This window comes from Teleopsis dalmanni, chromosome 2 (genome assembly GCF_002237135.1).
Source record: "Teleopsis dalmanni isolate 2A chromosome 2, ASM223713v2, whole genome shotgun sequence".
Taxonomy (NCBI): Eukaryota; Metazoa; Arthropoda; class Insecta; order Diptera; family Diopsidae; genus Teleopsis; species Teleopsis dalmanni.
In genome coordinates, this window is record NC_051847.1 from 179,722,061 (window position 1) to 179,737,197 (window position 15,137).

At 27.9% G+C, this 15,137-nt stretch overlaps 3 protein-coding genes across 3 annotated transcripts; 1 reads left to right on the top strand and 2 right to left on the bottom strand.

Annotated features, from left to right (window-relative positions):
* Positions 1-392: 392 nt before the first annotated feature.
* LOC119682993 (DNA-directed RNA polymerase I subunit RPA12-like) lies at positions 393-988 on the bottom strand. Its single transcript, XM_038096582.1, has 3 exons — positions 819-988; positions 538-760; positions 393-469 (listed from the first exon to the last, which is right to left on the bottom strand). The coding sequence occupies exons 1-3, from the start codon at positions 934-936 to the stop codon at positions 445-447; spliced, it is 366 nt and encodes a 121-aa protein (XP_037952510.1). The 5' UTR covers positions 937-988; the 3' UTR covers positions 393-444.
* Positions 989-1,825: 837 nt separating this feature from the next.
* LOC119676284 (cyclin-dependent kinase 20) lies at positions 1,826-3,047 on the bottom strand. The gene is made up of 5 exons (XM_038087523.1): positions 2,817-3,047; positions 2,568-2,756; positions 2,200-2,439; positions 2,028-2,134; positions 1,826-1,964 (listed from the first exon to the last, which is right to left on the bottom strand). Exons 1-5 carry the CDS (start codon positions 3,015-3,017, stop codon positions 1,826-1,828), a joined length of 876 nt encoding a protein of 291 aa, XP_037943451.1. The 5' UTR covers positions 3,018-3,047.
* Positions 3,048-3,448: 401 nt separating this feature from the next.
* Positions 3,449-14,730, top strand: LOC119682560 (gamma-aminobutyric acid type B receptor subunit 2-like). Its single transcript, XM_038096030.1, has 17 exons — positions 3,449-3,552; positions 6,336-6,469; positions 6,527-6,630; positions 6,702-7,116; positions 7,177-7,243; positions 7,304-7,484; positions 8,869-9,087; positions 9,154-9,294; positions 9,360-9,514; positions 9,572-9,935; positions 9,992-10,102; positions 10,160-10,384; positions 12,566-12,905; positions 12,971-13,076; positions 13,161-13,467; positions 13,529-13,676; positions 13,742-14,730. The coding sequence occupies exons 2-17, from the start codon at positions 6,337-6,339 to the stop codon at positions 14,344-14,346; spliced, it is 3,621 nt and encodes a 1,206-aa protein (XP_037951958.1). The 5' UTR covers positions 3,449-3,552; position 6,336; the 3' UTR covers positions 14,347-14,730.
* The last annotated feature ends 407 nt before the right edge of the window (positions 14,731-15,137 follow it).

Sequence of the window (15,137 nt, forward strand, 5' to 3'; positions counted from 1 at the left end):
CTCATTATTAAGTGGATGTTTCATATAAGTTAGTGTTTGGTTTATTTGTATCAATTCCTTATTAATTTCTTTTACAAAGTTTATTACTTCTGGCCCCGTAGGTACTGAGACTCCATCTAATACGACATATAAGACGTAATTTATAAATATAAAGCATATTTAAAACCACTTACAAGATTCGCATAATGGAACCAATATTTTGTTTATATCAGACACTTTTATAACACCACGGTTAATACAATTTCTTGCAAATAACTTCTTTACGTTGTCCATTGCAAGAATTATTTCTTACTTTCGAATAAGCGCAATTCTTTTGACACTTCAGCTGTCATTTTAGTACAAAACTGTCAGGTTGCATTTGGTTAAAATGATTGTAATACACAATACAAAAATTGAATTTTTTTTTTATTTATTAACTTAAAAATAAATACTATTTCAAACAGCCTATGAGTTCTCAGATTCCTTAAACCTATAAAGAAATATATAAATTTTTGCTTATTTTGATCTACTAATATATACTTCCAATATAATGCATACCTGCATTTCAAACATGTAAAGAAAACTGTTTGTCCTTCATCCGCAGAACGTAATTGTAATGTCGCATATGACATTTTGTCATGTCCACATTGTGAGCATTTTCGTTCAACAATAGGACCACTTGGCTCCTCGCTCTTGTTTACACTTTCCGGCTTACAACTTAGTTTCTTTGGGTCGTATGTATTAAAATGTATAGTATATTCAATTTCCTGTTCTCCTAAAACTAAAATCAAACGCAATATGGTTCAAAATTTATTTAAAGAAATAAAATCAAATATTACCATCTGGACTGAAAACCTTTTTGCAGTTATAACATGTAACATTTTCAGTTGGCCGAAGTGGTGGAAATATTGAGCCACATGTTGGACAAAATCCCGGGTGTGTTTTAAACATATCCATTTTTAATTGAAAAGAATTTAGTAGTGTGGCACTTGATTTATTGTTACTATGAATTAAGGTTACCTTATGTCTTTTTATATAAACCAAACAGGGTTGTATTAAAAAATTAAAAATTTTGTGTCTGCTATTCTGGAAGCACTTGACTGGGGTATATTGAACTATACATAAGCAATTTAAAATTTGTGTAAAACCCAAACACTTAAGAATACAGAAATCATTTCCAAATAGAATATTTTCGCATTTAAAATTTTTTTGTTTATTTCCCGATATTATATTGGGTGTTTATGTGAGCAACACAAACATCAAAGATAACATTAATACTGTCTAAAACGAGGCAATTTGCAATATCAGAAAAAGCAAAAAATGTTCAGGAAATAAAAATATATTTCTTTTTAATACAATTAATCAATATTTTTAATTTATGCACTAAATAACATTATAACACAGCAGACATTTTAAACTCATTGTAATATTATATATAACACTCTATACCTAATGTGTTGAGTACGATCCTATTTTGTAAGACTACTTTAAGTTTAACTGCTTTTACTAGCTTTTGTCGAGTTAAGAAAAAGGTTATAATAATTTAATTCAAAGATTAAATATAAAAGTTAGGTATTTAAATTTTATTTGTATACGTAGATTTTATTTTTTTATACATAGATAATATCTATGAACCTTGTTAGTAATTAGTTTCAACAAAGTAAAACTTAGTAAAGTTGCAAATATTATTTTTCCATTTTTAAACAATATTCGAAAAATTATTTGAGCATATATACATACTTATATATCCCGAACATGTTATTGTAGATTTTATAATTTAATTTCATCTAAAATATTCATGTCTTTTAGCCTGAAAAATATATGTCTACATAAAATCATACCTATATCATCTGATATTTACCTCAGAAGCCTTAAGTCGATTTTTTGGATTATATACAACTAAATTTGATACCAAATTAATTTCAACTGCATGTGTACAACTAGGAAATAAGTTATCCCAATGAATTCCAACTGCATTAGGAAATCTATACAATTAAATATTCTTTTAAAATTATATTATTAAAATATCTCAATTCTAAATTTGTTACCGTATTTTATTGAAATCTGGCAAAGATTTAAGTTCAGGCCATTCATTCAGTTGCGGACTACCTAGCGTTCTTATGACTAAAGCAAGCTGTTCAATGTCAGTCGTACCCTAATAGGTAATATATAACTTTTTTAACAGAAAAGTACAACAACAATTTACAACAATTGACGTACAGCGAATAAAGGAACTCCTCTTAACATTTCAGCTATAACACATCCTGCTGCCCATATATCCACACCAGGTGTATATTTCTGACTGCCCCATAAAATTTCAGGTGCTCGATACCAACGTGTAGACACTTGCGGAGAATACAATTTATCTTCCTCTTCTGAAAAATACAGACGTGCAAGTCCAAAATCTGCAATTTTCAAAACATCATTTTGGCTGATAAGAAGATTGGCTGGTTTTATATCCTACAAACAAACAATATAATATAGTTACTAATAACTGAATAGGCTGTTGTTGTCTTTTAAAAATATTAATTAATAATTTAATAGATAATTATAAATAGTTATAATCTAACACCTATTTTACAACTTACCCTATGCATAATACCAAGTCCGTGCAAATACTCAATACCCTTCATCATCATCAACGAGAATTTTCGTACTTGTTGCCTGCTTAAGGGGCTTGCTTCGTTTTTAAGTTTGGCATACAGGGTATCTGGCATATATTCAAGCACTAAAGACAATCCAATAAGGTCTGGATATATGTCAATAATAGTTATTATCTAAAAGATACTAGAATTTTGTATAATTGTCACTATTATCTGTATAAACTTTTTATTTACATTATCTGATTTACATAATTGTAAAGTTTTGATTTCTCGCAAAGTGCTCAATGAAATATTTCCAAATTTATTTTTTAATGCAACTTTTTTGATAGCCACTTCTTTATTACGATGTAAATCGATAGCTTTGAAAACGAATCCATGCACTCCCTCGCCTATTTTTTCTAGCATTTTATAACGACCTGGAGCATAATCTTCCATTGTTTTATATATTTCAAATCAAAAGCGTTATATTAACAATTTAATTTTTTAACAATATAATTGCAAATTGAATTGCATATCAATTATTTGTCGATAAAAAATTTTAGTTGTTTATGTTTTCAACTCAAAGTCGTTACTAGGACAACAATGTACACATAGATCCGGTAATTTTTTCAATTTCACTTCAACTAACACAAATTTACTTTCTAATCTTATATATGGGTTCATAGACCTAAGAACAACCCTCAAAACTCTTTGTTTACGAAGACTGTCATGAAAACAAAAAGTGATTTTTAAAAAACCGGTCAACTGTTTAGATTATTTACGATATTTTGATTTTATTATGAATGTGGTCCAAAAGGATTTGTCAAATTTTAACGCATGTCCAATAAAGCTATAATATCCTCTGTACTTGAAACTTACCAAAGGTTGTAAGATACAGAAATTTTCAGACACTTCGCAATGAGAACTCGGATCAAAATTTTATATTAAAAGATGTTTTAAAGAAAAATTATATAAAACTTATAATAGTAATGTAAGTAACATCCATGTTATATCAATTTTTATTTAAATATTGTTGAGTATCAAAAACAAGTGAATGATTAAAGTTTTTAATAATTTCGACATCCTTGATAAAAATCAATAATTTAAATTACAAGTAATATTTTATTTTAAATATAAAATACCTTGAAATTTTATTAAATAAATTTTAAATGAAAACGTGTAAAGACATAAGTTTAAATCATTGATTTTTAAAAAGTTTTATTATAATTGAAAAGAAAAATGGTTCGATTATACAGATATTGGGGGATACACATTATATACACACCCAAAACCCAACAAACGAAAAGCATATACAATTAAGCCAAATTAAAGGTACAATGTTGGTATAAATAAAAGGGTCTAATATCTCTGATAATCAGAATCTCTTTCAGAATCTGTTATGATAAAAAGATTGAAAAATTAATCGTACATATGTGCTATTCAATGTGTGACAAAATTTGTTTGACAGTTTTAAGAAACCATTTTTTGGAAGTGTATTCCCAAAGTGTTTAATTGTGACAAGATTATTTATAATTCCAACATTGAGCATGGAATTATTATTTTAAAATTGGTGCATTTTTTATCGACTTTGACAAAGATTTAATCTGAAAACATATAGAAACTTAGGTTTCAGAGAAGAATTAGTTTCGTTTGTTTTAAGCGAAAAAAATATTATCTATTTCCACACCCTTACTCCTTTTTAAAGATTAATGAAATGAACTTCATCAAAACGTTATGTCTTTATCCACCAGAAAATTATTTTAACTAGGTCGCTACTCAGCAACTTTAATCTTCTATGATGAATTAATTTTAAAAAAATGTCTGATGTACCAGAATACCCTCTATGGCTGGTGATGAGAGTTCTAATTATAATCCGTGCTTTGCTATGAGCTAGAAATAGGTTCTATAGCAGAAATTTATAATCTTGTCGATAAATAAGTTATTATCAGAATTCAACGGAGCTCTTATTAAAATGGATTATCTAAATAGTCACAGACACTTATGAATCAAAGTGCTTTAGACACTAACTCGCATTTGATCAAGAAAACAAGCAGAAGGTAAATAAGTAATCAACAACGAAACAAATCAAGTCTTTGTCAGACCATTCGAATTATGTTCGGGTAGGACTGGTTACTATATTAAAGATCTATTTCGGTTTACAGAAGTTGTGAAACTGTTAATGATATTGGAAACAATATTTTTGGAAACAATATATTTAACAAAGAAACGTTTTTTTAAATATAGAAATACTGAATATATAGAAATACTGAAAAATGTAATTTTCAAGAGTATATGTATATTAAAAGTAAAATTTGGCTCTAAACACAGTTACATGGCTCCTCTTTGAACATACTTTTGTACCTGGCAGTAAGCGAAACAGTTAGAAGGAACTCTATTGGGAACATAAATCTCAATCTATTCTACTAAATATAAATGTAGAATCACTTAACAATTATAGAATAAATGGAATATAAACTAACACTGTTACGTTAAACCTGAAAATTAATATAATAGAAATCGGCACGAGTAATAGATCTAAATAATAGAGATCTAAATAAGAATCAAATTATTAATATTAATACATAGGTATATTATATAATATATATATATAAGAACTTCAGAAAATAAGCATAGTAATGAATAAATAATATAGACAGAGGTAAGGTATATCTCGTCTTTAATATGTGGATATTTTTTTATTAAATATTTGCTTCTGCAATATGCTATGGTGGTATTTAGTAGAACCAGAAAAAAACCCTTTCTTTATAAAGTTGGCTTAAATTCAATTCATAACATATCATCACAGCTTATGATATAATTCATGTCTCTCCTAGAATATTTGTTTTTGTGAATTTGGTTTTCCAAAATAATTTATCTGTGTAAATAGTAAGAATTAGGTTCCCAGAATGCAATATTAATATAGTTTCGTCTGACAACACAAATCTTTAGATTAGGTTAGACTAATCTGACTAGCTGTCCCTATACCTTTAACATGTAAGATGCCTACAGCAGAGCATAGAACATCAGATATGTTTCAAAATCTCTTTTAGTCTTTATGGTTTGATAACAAAAAACATATAACATATATATAAAAAATATATATAAAAAACTTGATAACATATGTACCCGTCTATTTGCAGCTAATATTTCTATGGTTTCAATGCTTTGTGGAAAAAGTGATGTGGTATAATTTGAAGTTAGAGTCTTCATCGGTACGTAGCTTTTTATTTTGGAGAGTTACATTCAGTTTCATTGTGGTCTACTGCAAAAGCTTCTGCTTAGAAAATACTGCAGTGTTTATGCAGCTTGATTAGTTTACTGATACTCAGCTTTGCGCTGTAAATATAAGCCCTCATTTCGTTCGTCGTTTTTGATCAATCTGTGTAGATGTTATGGGTGATATTGCCACGTTGCATGCCAACATAAATCTTTATTTTGTGTTCCTTTAATGAAGCATAACTAAAATCTGTGGAACATTTATTATCACAATCAAGCTATATTCAAGTGAAAGGTTTAGTTATTGGAAGTTTATGACAAATGTTAATGAAAAGGTTAAGATTGAGGTTTATTATTGCATACAAATTGCTTAATTCAGACTTCTCATAACGAAGTTTTTGGAAATATTGCTCACTGTAATACGAGTATGACAATCGCTTTCAAAAGCTAATAAATTTTTAATTAATTCTTGACGACGGTTTTAATAATAATAATATTTTAATAATATAATAATATAATTTTTAATATATCTGTGAAAAATAATTTCATATTTTTCAGCATGAAAACTTTGGTGCTAATTGCACTTCTCATATTCACTTGGAATGAAATATATGCTCGTACTGCAAAACGTTCTGATGTCTACATAGCAGGATTTTTCCCATATGGCGATGGAGTTGAGAATTCAGAAACTGGTAACAAAATAACTATATTTCCAAAATTTTGTAAACTAGAAAATATAATCTTTAAAGGACGTGGTGTTATGCCAAGTGTTAAATTGGCTTTATCGCATGTAAATGAGCATCCAAGAATATTAACTAATTATCGTTTACATATGTGGTGGAATGATACAGAGGTATTCAAATGACTGATAAATAATAAAGTTTTTTTAACATATTTACACATATATTTTTTATATATTTATAGTGCAATGCTGCGGTGGGTGTAAAGTCATTTTTCGATATGATGCACTCAGGTCCCAATAAACTTATGTTATTTGGTGCAGCTTGCACCCATGTAACTGACCCGATTGCGAAGGCTAGTAAACATTGGCATCTGACACAGCTTTCATACGCAGATACGCATCCTATGTTTACGAAGGATGCATTTCCTAATTTTTTTCGAGTAGTACCCTCGGAAAATGCATTTAACGCACCACGTTTGGCGCTGTTAAAAGAATTTAATTGGACAAGAGTTGGAACTTTGTATCAGAATGAACCACGATATTCTTTGCCACATAATCATATGGTTGCTGATTTGGACAGCGATAATTTAGAAGTTGTTGAAACTCAGAGCTTCGTTAATGATGTGAATGAAAGTTTAAGAAAGCTTAGAGATAAAGGTTAACATGTTTGCTTCAAGACTGAGTAAAAACTCTGGCTAATATTTTTGAATATTTTAGATGTGCGAATTATACTAGGGAACTTCAACGAACACTTTGCAAGAAAAGTATTTTGTGAAGCCTTTAAGTAAGAAAATTTACATAAATATATCTTTATTGATATAACGTTAAATTATATTGCCTTTAGATTAGATATGTATGGACGTGCTTATCAGTGGCTGATTATGGCAACATATTCTACGGAATGGTGGAACACTACAATCGACACCGAATGTACGGTGGAAGAGATTTCTACCGCTTTAGAGGGCACAATTTTGGTGGACTTATTGCCATTATCTACAAGTGGTGATATAACAATAGCAGGAATTGTAAGTAATTCTAAAATGAATACGAAAATATGCAATGTTAATATGGGTAATATTAAATACCTGATATTTATATAATAAGTTTTAGAAACTTTTTGTATAACTAATTTGTGTTCTTCGATTGTGAACACGATTTAAGCAGATAAAGTTCTGCACATTTGAATATTAATTTGAATCTCATTAATTTGTTATCTTTAGCAAATATAGTCTCTCACTAGTTGTATCATCCATTTTAAAAATAAATAATTATTAATTAATATAACTTCTTCTATAAAAATTGTAGTCTGGATAGGTACTTACATCTGCGTTTCTACGCATAATAATTTTAAATATCAACCTCTCTTATGCAGTGCAAAACAATATTAATTTGGATAAAATAATAGCAGTAAATTAAATTAATGGTTTTAACGGTTCCAGAAGTGATCAATTTTGCTCGTCATTGACTACCAAGCCCCTGTCAGAGTTTCATTATTCGCAATGTTGCAGAAGAAAGATTTTGAAAACTGTTATAAAAAAAAATATTTTTGACCTTCTAATATTGATTTATAAAAGGAACTATTATTAGAATTCATATATCTCATCATTATATATATCATTCAGTAAAAGTTTTTGCAAATATGATTCGTAAAAACTTGTCTTCAAGTGAATGTCCAAAACCGCTATTCTTGAAATATCAATAGTAGAGGCAATTAATTAAGGAAATAGTAAATATTCCAAACATTGTTAATTAATTAATTAAGAATATATTGCCCCGTAGAGAAATCAGTTTTATGGTAGGTTTACTTACAGGTTTACTTATATCTGCCTCAGTTGAGGAGTGGACGATGAAACTGCTTCTCATCTGCTTTGTTCTTGCCCAACATATGTGCATCGCCACCTCACTACTTTAGGATTCTTCATTTTTAACGAACTTGGTCAACTACAAGACCTCCCATTAAGGTGATTCTTAATTTTTTTTCTTATACGGTAACACAATGGGACAAAGGGCCTTAGTGGCCCTTTGGATCGTCGGTACAAGCTAACCTAACCTAATTAGAGATATCCGATTTGATCTTAAATCAATAAGAATAGTTTGCAAAAAGGTAACAAGAGAGAGGTAACAATTGCATTGCATTTATGGCAAAACGTATAATTAGAAGTTTCTTTAAACAAGCACCTCCTTATAATTACCTATGTAGCCTCATAAATGTTAAGAGATAATATCTACTTGGGTACCTATTGAAAATAACTGACTTATTTTTCAAATTTTCTTTAATAAATTGTACAATCATTATACATTATTGTTGAATGTTAAAGAGTATATTTTATGTTACGAGCTGACGATTATTCTATTACAAAAGTCTAATGCATTGAAAAATAATATTCAATATAACATTTTTTTCTTCAGACAGCAGATGAGTACCTTGCTGAATATGATAGTCTACGTGGTACAGAATATTCACGCTTTCATGGATACACATATGACGGCATATGGGCAGCAGCGCTTGCAATACAGTACGTGGCGCAGAAACGTGAAGATTTCTTGACACATTTTGATTATCGTGTGAAGGATTGGGAAACAATTTTTTTAGAAGCACTACGAAATACTTCATTTGAAGGAGTAACTGTAAGTTTTAATACATATTTATTAATAAAAGTAATAAAATATGTTTATACTTTTGTTTTCAAATAGGGACCAGTCCGTTTTTATAATAATGAACGTAAAGCAAATATTTTGATAAATCAGTTCCAATTGGGGCAAAATGAGAAAATTGGAGAGTACCACTCGCAACTCGATCATCTAGATTTAACATTAGGCAAACCTATAAGATGGGTAAATAAAAACTGAAGAAAAATATTAATGTTAATTAATTATAAATTATAAATTATTTTTTAAAGGTTGGCAAAACTCCACCAAAGGATCGTACATTAATCTATATTGAACATAGTCAAGTTAATTTGACGATTTATATAGTGTCCGCTAGTGCATCGGTTGTTGGCATTGTAATAGCTTGTGTCTTTTTGGCATTTAATATAAAATATCGCAATCAAAGGTATACTATATACTCGTGTGTACATTTATATATAATAATTAAATTTTATTCTTAAAGATACATAAAAATGTCAAGTCCACATTTGAACAATCTTATCATAATAGGCTGCATGCTAACTTACATGAGTGTCATTTTCCTTGGCTTAGATACTACGCTTAGTAGCGTGGCTGCTTTTCCATATATTTGTACAGCCCGTGCTTGGATCCTAATGGCTGGATTTAGTTTAGCATTTGGTGCTATGTTTTCGAAAACTTGGAGAGTTCATTCAATATTCACTGATTTGAAATTAAACAAAAAAGTTATTAAGGATTATCAACTATTTATGGTAGTCGGTATTTTACTTTTTATAGACATTGCCATTATAACTACTTGGCAAGTGGCAGATCCATTTTATCGAGACACAAAACAATTGGAGCCAAGGGTAAAATATGTTTTTTATCTATATTTTTTGTACACTAAGGTTTTATGTTTATATAGCATCACGAATCGATTGATGATGTTCTGGTCATACCAGAAAATGAATATTGCCAATCGGAGCATATGACAATATTTGTTAGTATAATCTATGCATACAAAGGATTATTATTGGTAATATATTGTTTTTATTCATTATATTCATTTCTTCATTACTTGTTTTTATTAAAGGTTTTTGGCGCTTTTCTGGCATGGGAAACTCGTCATGTTTCCATACCAGCTTTAAATGATTCCAAACACATTGGCTTTTCGGTTTATAACGTCTTTATAACATGCATCGCTGGAGCTGCTATTTCTCTTGTTCTTTCTGATCGAAAAGATCTAGTTTTTGTCTTACTATCGTTTTTTATAATTTTTTGTACGACAGCTACTTTGTGTTTGGTGTTCGTACCGAAAGTAAGACTGGTAGTAAGGAAGTTTTGTAGTTTTTGTAGCTGTTTGTATTGAAAAAATTGATATAAATAATATAAGCAATATATATATATAACAAAATTTACACACTATATATATATTATATGCTATATTCAATTTGTAAATATTGTCAAGTTAAAATCTAGATATACAGCTGAAACGCAATTTTTACGTGCTACACTTAGTAGCGCTCTAAGTGATAAAGACTAAATTATAAATAAATATTTAAAAATATTAAAATACAAGTAATATTAATAATAATAAAAAATATAATTTCAAATTATCATATATAATACATTTTTAATGTTATAATATTTAATGCAAAAAAATTATAACAGTTTGAAAATCAATTAATATTTGCGGATAAAATATGTGAATTTAATAAAACTTTTTTATATATTTACATTATATTATAATTATCTTATATTTAATTATTTATATTATATATAAATATTTTTATTATAAGAAAAATAAATAGTTTTTTCCGTTCACATTAAACCTTGTCAACAAATATGTATATATATAAACAAAACAAAATTAACTACAAATAATAAAAAATAAAATAATAAGTTTATTATAAGTTATAAAATTAAAAAATGTTTGAAAATAACAACCATAATAACAAAAAATTATATATATAAAATATGTGGTAAAACAGAATTTTGAATAATTATTTGTATTAATAATTATTTTACTCTGTGTACCGCAATTATTATTAAAATTTAATTATTTAAAACAGTTATATTTAAAAATTTTTTACAAAAGAAACAAAGAATTCTATAATTCATTCGGTTTAAATAAATTTATTTTTTATAAGTTTTTAGTTTGCTTTATTTTTTATAAATTCATAATAATTAAAAAAATAATAAATTGATAATTAGAATAATTTTTAAAAATAACAAAATATGTAACGGTTTCAATATAATTATACTTTTATTAAACAAATCAAACAAATAAGTAAATAAATAAATATGTAAATAATTGTATAAATATTAAAAAGTACTTTGGTGGTACTAAACCACCAAAGTACATATTTTTAATTTATTTAATTTATGAATATAATACTTCTATGAATAAACTTAAAATATATATATATTTAAAATATAACATAAAAAATATATGCTTTAGTACAAAAGTATATATTTATAATTTATTAATATAAAATGTTTATACATAAACATTTTATAAATATTAAAAAGTATATGGTTTAGTACAAAAGTACATATTTATAATTTAAATAATATATGAAAATACTAATATCATAAAAAAATAATTTAAAAATTATTGAAAATCTGTGTTCAATATTATTATTAAAAATCACATATAAATATATAAAATAATCCTATTTTGAATTATTTAATATAAATACCAGTTGTTAGTTTTTTTTATAATTTATTTATAACAAAGTATGGTTTTGGGTCAGTTGCTTTAGATGCGCTGACTCTGAGCTTCGAATTTGGCAGGACACGATTCCTGGTACTTTCAGTCTCAAAAAATTATTTACGAATAATTAAATACAAGAATTTTTTCCAACACCACTGTTGATAGGTATTTGGCAATACTCGAAACAGCTTATGGTCAGCCAAAAATTCAATTAATTAAAATAATAAAATAAAAATGGTTTTTTGTTGTTCTAGTTCACTACTTTTCGAAAAAATTTATAAAATTTATAAATTTATTTTATATAATTATTTTTGATATAAACTTTGAAATGTTTGCAACTTTGTTCATAAAATAATTTTATATGATAATAATAATTATAAAAAATAACAATTAGATTTTTATTTAATAAAGTATATAATAACTTACATTACAAAATGAAACTCTAAACAATTTAAATATTTAATGTAGCATGAGTTATAGATACTATTTACATTATTTGTTAAAATGTATAAGATCTAGACAATATTTACAAATTTAAATTAGCAAACAAACATACATAAATATATTGTTAAATTAATTTTAATTGTTGCTCTACTTTTTTTCTCAGCTTTCTCTTGTATTTGTAAAATTTATCTGATTTTATGTTGTATACGTATGTAATACTTTCTCTTAATATTCTCGTTACAATGATTTCAAAACTTTCTAAAACTTTTTATTTGAACTAAATGTGAAAAATCTTATTTTGTAATTTGACTAAAATTTGACTTTTACTATTTTATTTAGTTGGTTGAATTGAAACGCAATCCTCAAGGTATTGTAGATAAACGTGTGCGTGCTACTCTACGTCCGATGTCAAAGAATCGTCGTGATTCTTCAGTTTGTGAACTTGAACAACGTTTAAGGGATGTGAAGAATACAAATTGTCGTTTCCGAAAGATTTTGATGGAAAAAGAAAATGAATTACAAGCTTTGATACGTAAAATCGGACCTGAGGCACGTAAATGGTTAGATGGTGTGGCTTGTAGTGGTGCAGGCAATTTAAGCGGAGATACTGATCCTATACTTAACGATATTGGTAGATTATCTGCACCACCAGTACGAAGAGAAATGCCGAGCACTACAGGTTAACTTTAACACATATATAATAATATATTAAAATGTACATATATTAAATTTATATTCAAACAGAAGTTACGGAGCTTACATCAGTGGAAAGTGTAACATCTACACATGTCGAAATGGATAATTCTTTAGTTTCTGTCAATTCGACAACTTTAGCACCTTCACTACCACCGTACGTAATTGTTAAACAAACAACAAAATATAATAATTTATAATTATTAAATTTAATCATTTTAATAATATACTATGTTTCCAGTAAGAAGAAGAAAATGCAAGAAAATTTGACCCATCATAGTCATATGCCTGTACAACAACTGCAATCGATTCAACCTATACAGCAACAAATACAACATCAATTACATCAACAACAACAGCATCAAGCACTTATGCAGAAAAAAATCTCAGACGATAAGTATCAAAGACCTGTAGAAAAACGTAATTCTGTTTCAGCACAAACTGATGAGAATATGGGTATCATAACTAAAACGAAACGGCAGGATTGCAACAGCATAAGGCGGGAAGAGTCGACATTGCGTGAAAGACGTCAATCGACAGCATCACGTGTAAGTATTTGAAAGTTCATCACTTAATTTTTTAAAACCTTTTTCTTTTTGTTTTAAACAGCATGAAAATGGTACACAAACTCCAACTGCTCGCCCAAAATACAATACTAATCATAGGAATTCATCGACTAATATATCTACATCGAACTCAGAAGTAAATAATGTATGCCCACATAGCATACATAATAAAAGCAATAATATCATGAAAAGTAACTATGAAATTTCTAGATACTATATATCTATCTATATATTCATTGAAAATTGTATATTTTAGCTCCAACATCATCAGATAATAGACGTGTCAGTACAGGTACTGCACTCAAATCAAACTTTGTTGTATCACAGAGTGATCTCTGGGATACACACACACTTTCGCATGCTAAACAACATTCTAGACAGTCACCACGAAATCATCAAAATCCACAACGTTGTAGTGAGCATAGCCATATTATACCCTACGACCAGAATACATCACCAATTGTACGTTCTGTGTCCGAAAAGAATCGTAATAAACATCGTCATAAACCACAAAAGGGTACAGTTTGTCAGAGCGAAACAGATAGCGAACGCGAGCGGGAACCCACTCCACCGGCCAGTCAGTGTATAACGCAACGCAAATTGAATAAGAATAATATACAATATGCGACACATCATCACTCTTCACCAAATGTAGCACCTGATAAACTACGTAAGCATCGCAACAAGACAGATTCTTCAATTTATGGTGCGAGCTCCGAAACCGAATTGCTTGATGGTGATATCTTGCCGATCTTTAGAAAATTGCTTACAGAGAAGAGTTCAAATTACAGAGGTCGCAGTGTGGTTGGCCAGAGCTGTCCAAATATATCAATTAAGTGTGATATTGTGGAATATTTGTAAAACTCTGGAAAGTTTATGTATTGTCAGCTAGCAAAGGAAAGATTTTATATACTTCTTTATTTAATTAGAATTAAATTCTAACTATAGTGTTTACATAAAAAATTTATTAGCGCAACTAAGGTTTTTAAAACTAATTCATATTTTAAATATAATTCTAAACCTTATGTAGTAAATAGAAAATGTAGTAATTATAATTATAAAAAAAAATTAAAAACCTACAGCATATTACAAATTTATTTATATATTCATAAGCAATAATCTAGGATATTTTGATTTTATAGATTGAATGTTATTAAGTAAGAAGTAATTACACGCGAATCAAATGACTTATTCTAAGATCTTAATTAGTATATATAATGTTCAGTTTAACACAAAATATATGCATTAATAAACAAAAAAAAAAAATTAAAAAAAAATGTGTTTTTAAGAATTGATATTCGATCTCTAACCATTTAAAGGATAAATTATTGTACTTTTCAGGACGATTCTTCATTCATCAATCTACTGTTACTTTTTTGTCTCTGCCTCTCTTCACTTGTACTCAGCTCCAATATCTTTTTCGGCATTCTTTCTATTGTATACTGAAAACATAGCCAAATAATCGAAAACACTGTAATTTTAGAAAAATACAGCGTATTCTTTAATATCTTTTCCCCTCCAATCCTATATATTAAAAATTCTAGTTAATTTTTTTTTTTAAATATTAAATGTTGAGTTGGTTAATTGTACTAGCGTGAACACTCCACACCTCTTTATTGCAACTAGAGGTATTAATATTTTATGTCTTTTGA

Bases quoted from the DNA above. Each gene is read 5' to 3' on its own strand.
- LOC119682993 (XM_038096582.1), bottom strand. From the start codon at position 936: ATGGATATGTTTAAAACACACCCGGGATTTTGTCCAACATGTGGCTCA. The intron at 761-818 runs GTAATATTTGAT...GTTTGATTTTAG, and splicing joins AAAGGTTTTCAGTCCAGATG to TTTTAGGAGAACAGGAAATT. The intron at 470-537 runs GTATGCATTATA...ATTTCTTTATAG, and splicing joins TTTACATGTTTGAAATGCAG to GTTTAAGGAATCTGAGAACT.
- LOC119676284 (XM_038087523.1), bottom strand. From the start codon at position 3,017: ATGGAAGATTATGCTCCAGGTCGTTATAAAATGCTAGAAAAAATAGGC. The intron at 2,135-2,199 runs GTACGTCAATTG...ATTACCTATTAG, and splicing joins GAGGAGTTCCTTTATTCGCT to GGTACGACTGACATTGAACA. The intron at 1,965-2,027 runs GTAACAAATTTA...TTAATTGTATAG, and splicing joins CCAGATTTCAATAAAATACG to ATTTCCTAATGCAGTTGGAA.
- LOC119682560 (XM_038096030.1), top strand. From the start codon at position 6,337: ATGAAAACTTTGGTGCTAATTGCACTTCTCATATTCACTTGGAATGAA. The intron at 6,470-6,526 runs GTAACAAAATAA...TAATCTTTAAAG, and splicing joins AGTTGAGAATTCAGAAACTG to GACGTGGTGTTATGCCAAGT. The intron at 9,295-9,359 runs GTAAATAAAAAC...TATTTTTTAAAG, and splicing joins TAGGCAAACCTATAAGATGG to GTTGGCAAAACTCCACCAAA.